The following is a 6,421-nucleotide window of genomic DNA, read 5'->3' on the forward strand; positions in this document are numbered from 1 at the left end:
CCCCTCCTACAGCGCGGCCATTGCCAGTATCACTCCACCCCCTGTTATATATATATTGCAAATATTTTTTACATTTAATCAAAATGTAAATCTGTCCTGGCCACTTCAAATGAAGAGCCATCTGTTGTGGCGACAGAGAACTTTAATCCCTGTTTTCAGCAGTGCTGCTATTGCCAGTATCACTCCACCCCCTGTTAACAATAGGTGTTAATTAGGTGTCAACAATAGCCATGTGATGAGAGCATCAGTCACATGGAGGCAGGGCTTAAAAGCCTGAATTTTGCCTGAAACTCTCAGACTGAAGAAGTCTCTTGGAGGAGAGACGAAACGTTTCCTTAGAGAAGAACCCGTCCAGAAGACCTAYACAATTTATTTTCTTTTTGATTTTTTATCTGGATTACTGAGATGCATCAGGACGTTTTCAGTACAGTTCAGCAGCCAGCCTCTCTGAGGGTATGKGGGTTCATTAGTGCCTATTGCATAGACYGCTTTATTTAAACCTTTGTTTAACYATGTAGATCCTGTTAAGAATCAAAAATATATTCTTCAAGAGAGACCTAGTCAGCTGCTCTCTTCATCAGGGGTTGCAACAAGTGGCACCAAGATTTACCAATAGTTTTTACTTTGAATTCCCTGYCTGATTCTGACTGCCAAGTTTTCACAACACACAAACATTACCAATCATAAACCTCTCATCAAAGCACAATTAAAAATGAATTATAATAAATAGAATAAATAAAAGAAGAAACATTACAGAGAATAAAAGAAGCTAACAACTATCAATATCAGTGAAATATTTACTAACAGATGCCTTACAAATCCATTAAGTATGGCCTTAAAGTCTTTCTGCAGCTGATTCCAGTCTGAGTGAGCAGCAGACTGGAATGTTTTACACTCTAACATTTTACAAATCTAATGTAAAGTTTGTCTAACACTGAAGATATCTATTCTGAAAACAAAATAAAAAATATACTGATGTTTCTTTTGGATGAATATCTTTACAAGTCAGCATGAGCTGTCTAAAATGTGACAGGACGTTTAGGTACGGTTAGTAAAACTAGATCAGCCACATTCAGTTCCACAATCAGAGACGGTAGAAGAGTTCTGCAGCAGCCAATTATTGAAATGTGTTGAAATGATGACATTTGTAAGCTCTCTGCTGGAGATTCAAACTGKTTTGTCAGATTTGGACAAAAATCTGTGACAAACCAGGACTGGAGCTTGGTTTTACAGATCACCACCTTTCTTTGGTTTAACACTTCTAAAAATATCGTGACTGAAGGAAAACTTAGACTTGGAAAGTCATGATTCAGACCGTACAATGATTATCAACTGTTGTTAAGTCCAAAAACGAACCATATACATTTTTATTGGATACACTTCTGTAAAGGCCTCATCGACACAGAAAGTTTTGTACAGGTTTTATCTAAAGAGAACCCMCCCCCCCCGACGCGCAATAAACAAATAAATAAAATAAAATAAAAATTCTCTTCATTCCTGCAGGCACAGAGAAACCACCATCACTGCAATAAAGTTACATTTTATGTGACAAAGTTTATTYGCAATATTTTTGTTTTTAAACAAAAAAATCTAAGTGTTAAAAAAGAGTTTGAACACTGATTTCCAAACACTGATACTCAGGAGGTGGGTGAACGAGTACAAGTTAGATGAATCTTCAGAGAAAACATATCGTTGGCCATATAAAGCTGAAACGTTTCAAAATATTCTGACACACAGTCTTTTTGTTTTGTTTATTATCTAAATCAGTGTTTTTCAGTCGTGGTCCTCGGACTTTTATGATTATTCTTTGGCATTCCCTGGTTTCAATAAACCTGAGTCAAAGACATCAACTTTAAATCATTTCAACTTTACTTCCTCATCAGGTTCAGCAGTGATTCCTGATGACCAGAACAGGAAATTAAACATTATTTTTTTTTATTTGGGTGAGTTTTTATCTGCTGATGATAGTTTTTTAGGGGGGCGCCCATGAAGAGTGTGTAGTGTTACTTCATATGAAAATGAAAGGAAAAATATTTTCATTCCGTTTATTTTAGTGAAAATGAACAGGCCAACGCTTAATTTGCTACTTCTTATTCTAACTCTTTTGCCTAAACATGCAACATATTTTCTCAGTAATTAAAATTAAAGTTGACACAGAGTGGAAAATCTAACACCTTTAATTACAAAGTGCAACCGGTCACATCTGGATGTAAACTGATTGGTCCTTATTTTTGTAAAAAGATTAAAACTAAATTGAGCAGTTGAGGCATTCAAAACACAACGTTTTTTTTCCAACTTTATCTTTCAGGTGTTTTTACAATTTATTCTTTTTAGAGCCCACTGACAGATATTCATACTGTTTTGGTCAGTCCTTCTATTTAACTGCAACAGAAACTTTTCTCGCACCAGAACGTAAATTCAACAAACCAAGAACACGTCTCTGCAGGACACCAAACAACAACAGACTGATCACAACCTGATTTTTTTTTATTGCAGGTCTGGTTCGTTTGATTGACTGAACTCAAAATGTAAAAACATACATTTCTAACATACTTTAAAGCCAATGAGTTTTAATCATCAGCTTTTATATAAGCAGTACTAGAAAATCAACAAACTCAAATCARGTGCAAAAAGATTAAAAAAAACATTCAGGGTGGGAAATTTCTGATGCAGTAGACTTGTTCATTCTGAACAACAAACAAAACACAAAAAGCACGATTAATGTGAACGTTCAAACCTCACTGGGAGAAAAAGTATTTGTGTAAAAATTTAAGTAAATAAACCATTAGCTGGTCTGAAGAAAAAAAAGCTTCAGTGTTTAGTTTCCCGTTTGGCCAATGGGCTCCTACAGGAGGATTAGTACCGACMATCACAAGCAGGTAAAGCTGAATTTGTTCATATTATTTGTACGATTTTCTAATCCTATAATCTAAAGAGATATTATGCCTAAAAACAACCAGATTAAAAACAAGTAAACACCAGCAATGTGTTCCTTTCAAGACAAGTTCTCATTCAGACAGAAGATGGCGAATCAGAAAGATTTCACTATCTGCACAGCAAGGTTTAAAAAAAATATGTCAACTTATTTACAGAAAGTTTTCAAACATGATCGATCCACATCTAAACCGCTTTAAGCAGCCGGCAGATTAAGTTGGCAGAACCGTCAAACTCCACAAAGGATGTCAGGAGGGTCGTCATGCGAGTTTCTTTTGAAGCATCAGGAGAGAAAAACAGTGCCGCCGTTCAAATGAAGTTTGTTTTTTAAAAAACAAAACCTATACTGAGCTCTGCATGGTCCAAAGTAATCATCTACATTTGTTTTGTCGAAGACTTCCACAGTTTTAACTTTGAATGAGACAGAATGAAACAGCAGATTAACAACCTTTCAGTGTGTGTGTGTGTGTGTGTGTGTGTGTGATCTTTGGATAGAGTCCTGTCACTCTGCTGACATGCAGCGTTATCTTGGTCGATGGTTGGCCAGCAGGAAGTCTTTGTCTTTGCAGGTGAGGCAGAGTTTGAGGTTTCGGAGCGAGCCACCGGCGGTGTAAAACGCCCAAACGCCCATCAGGAACAAGACGACGTAGGTGGGAACCAGGCTGGCTACGTACTCTGGGTTCTGAAAAGTCTGTGAGGAAGAGGAAAAAAAACAGAAATCAACATTCCTGCTTTCCTTCTATAGTTTGGATTCATTCCAAAATCCACTGGTGAAACCACACTGGATAAAACACATACAACCATTTTTTTCCTCTCTTTATTTTATTTGCCAAATGCTGAATAATGCCTAAATCAGACTAAAGCTTTCCAGTTTTAGGCCAGTTAAGTTTCCCAAAATTATTTTCATTTGTTAAACATTGACTAATAAGATAAATTTCATAAATTTTCTTTATGTTCACAAGTTGTCTTAGTTTTTGGTTGCACTTTTTAAACATTTTGAGTTTCTTCTACAAGCTTCTCACAACAGTTTGTTGAATTTTGTCTCATTCCTCCTGAAACTGTTGGGTCCAAGTCAGACTGGCAGGCTGCACTGCTCACAAATCTTTCAGATGTTGTTTCAATATTTCAACATATTGTTCTTGTTTTTATGATGCCATCTAACTCTGAAGTGTACCAGTCAGTCCGGCAGACAAACACCTCCACAGCATGATGCTGCCACTCCTGAACTTTTCAGTTTGGAGGCTAGTTTCAAGCTTCTAAGTGTCCTGTTTYCTTCCAAATGTAATGATAAACTTTAAATTTCATTAGAACATTGGATGATTCCTTGTCCTTTGACTCTGTGAGCATTTGCGAAATATAATCTGACTTTTTAATGTTGCTTTCAGAGCACCATGTCCTATCCGGCAGTATGAAACTCACAATTAATATCTGAGTGTCAAGATTAGGCTCAACAGTTTTACTTTCACAAGCACAGCATTATGGCTTTCACTATGATGCTCCACTTGATATATATTTAAACTTTATTAGAAATTCTTTTGTGGTTGTTTTTTTATATAACAGATGCAGAGACAGAAAAGAATACAGACAACTCTTTCACTGTGGGTGATAACTGTCCAGCTTCAGCAGCATCTTCATGGAGTCTTTTGCTTTTGTTTTGGGGTTTATACATAGAAATAGATTTCACTCTAAATCTTGTGAACACAGTTACCTCCTTTTCTGATCAGTATGACGACAGCGCATTCCCATTGTGTTTATTCATGAATATCATTATTTCAACAGACGATGGTGGCACATTCTGGCATGTGGAAATTGTAGCAGTCAACAATTCTCTTCCTAATACTGTATCTAGGCTGATCATTTTTCATGATGTCACAACAGTGTGTTTGAATCTTAAAATGCATCCACTAATCGTTTATAAAATCATCCAATAACATACACTGCTTGGCAAAAAAAAAAGTCTCCACATGGATTTAACTAAGCAAACAGGTACGAGCCTCCTATTGGATAATTACTGCCTGAGTGATAATGTTTCAGCTGGAAACAAGTTATTTAACCCCAAATGGTGCATTGAGTTGCTTCTCATTTCTTAAACAACCATGTACAAAGACACATCCTGTGGTCAGTCTGTTTGAGAARGCTCAAATCATTGGCATCAAGCAGAGAAAACATCTAAAGAGGTTGCAGAAACTACTAAWTTGGGTTAAAAACTGTATAATTCATTATTAAAAACTGGAAGGATAGTGGAGACCMATTGTCTTGGAGGAGTGATGGGCGTTTCAGGGTAAGAAGGTGAAGTGATGCTCCCTTCAAGCCTCTATTGTACCAGCCTGTGGGGGGAGTGATGATGTGGGGTTGGTGCAGTTGGTCAGGTCTAGGAAGCTTATAGAAACAATGCCACAGTGAATGTGGGCCGTAATCAAAGCTAAAGGAGGTCCAACTAAACATTAAAGTGTGACCTGTTTTTTTTTTTGGCCAGGCAGTGTATTTGCAAAAGAAGTTTACAAACTGAGTCACACTTCTTATAAATCCATTTGTTGCAAATATTTGAACTAGTGATTTGCATGTTTGCTTATTTTAGACTGCCAATCAACAACAAAAAAAAAACTTTAACCTCTGAAAATAAAAGAAGAAATGTATTTTGCTTTTGGAACATATCCGCAGACAAGCTTTGGTGACAGGTGTGTTAAAATGATTAACATCACATGGCAGTTTTTATGGGTTTTCATCAGTCAGCTCTGGACAGAACACAGTTTGTGTAACCAGATTTTGCACATTGTGATCTTTGCTTCTGTTGGGTTCAGTAACATTTTCATCTCTCACTGCACTTTAAACACCTCACTCACCAGGCAGGACACAAGGAGGTGACTGACGACAACGGCAGCAACGGCCCACCAGCGCTGTTTCTCACAGGCATCAAAGAACACGACACCCCAGAACATGTGAAGCAGGATGATGGCCATCGTCATGAAGGCTAAAAGACGAAATGAGAGAAAAGGGAAGGAACAAAAACAGTTGCAGTCAACCTATAAAACTAAGCTTCTTTTATCTGGATCAGACATCACATCAGCTGTACAAGTGTTACTTTTTGTTCAAAATATAACTTACTTAAATTTAGAGTAAAAACACAATGTAATTAATTAGTCCAATTAAAAACCCTGAGTAGTTACAATAGTTCTTTTGTATTTTCATTCTATTTTTTTCCTGTAGTAAACGACTGTACCAATTTTCCTACACTTTGCCTGTAAATAAATAAAACCTCTGTTGGAGCATTGCCTGCCGTGCAGTCAGATTATTTAGTAACCAATTCTAACACAACTTAATTAAAAGTATGAATCTTCTTATTTTAAGACTGATATAGTGTACATGAATGCTCAATAAAATGCCATTTTTTTTGCTGAATTTTAAGATTTCAGAATTTGTAACATGCCCCAAAAGTAGAATATCAAGTGGTTTGTCCAAAAAAAAAAAGTTGCGTAGGTCTTCTGGA

At 36.7% G+C, this 6,421-nt stretch overlaps 1 protein-coding gene across 1 annotated transcript in view; it reads right to left on the reverse strand.

The window, feature by feature from the left end:
* Positions 1-2,033: 2,033 nt before the first annotated feature.
* The window catches only part of aph1b (APH1B gamma secretase subunit), a 10,061-nt gene continuing 5,673 nt past the window's right edge, over positions 2,034-6,421 (reverse strand). Inside the window, exons 5-6 of the mRNA XM_014025380.1 lie at positions 5,778-5,905; positions 2,034-3,625 (exon numbers count right to left, since the gene is read on the reverse strand). Coding sequence (XP_013880834.1) covers positions 3,458-3,625; positions 5,778-5,905 — 296 coding nt within the window. The 3' untranslated portion in view covers positions 2,034-3,457. The remainder of the gene's footprint in view (positions 3,626-5,777; positions 5,906-6,421) is intronic.

The sequence above is a fragment of the Austrofundulus limnaeus genome, unplaced genomic scaffold (assembly GCF_001266775.1).
Source record: "Austrofundulus limnaeus strain Quisiro unplaced genomic scaffold, Austrofundulus_limnaeus-1.0 Scaffold472, whole genome shotgun sequence".
In the NCBI taxonomy this organism is placed as follows: domain Eukaryota; kingdom Metazoa; phylum Chordata; class Actinopteri; order Cyprinodontiformes; family Rivulidae; genus Austrofundulus; species Austrofundulus limnaeus.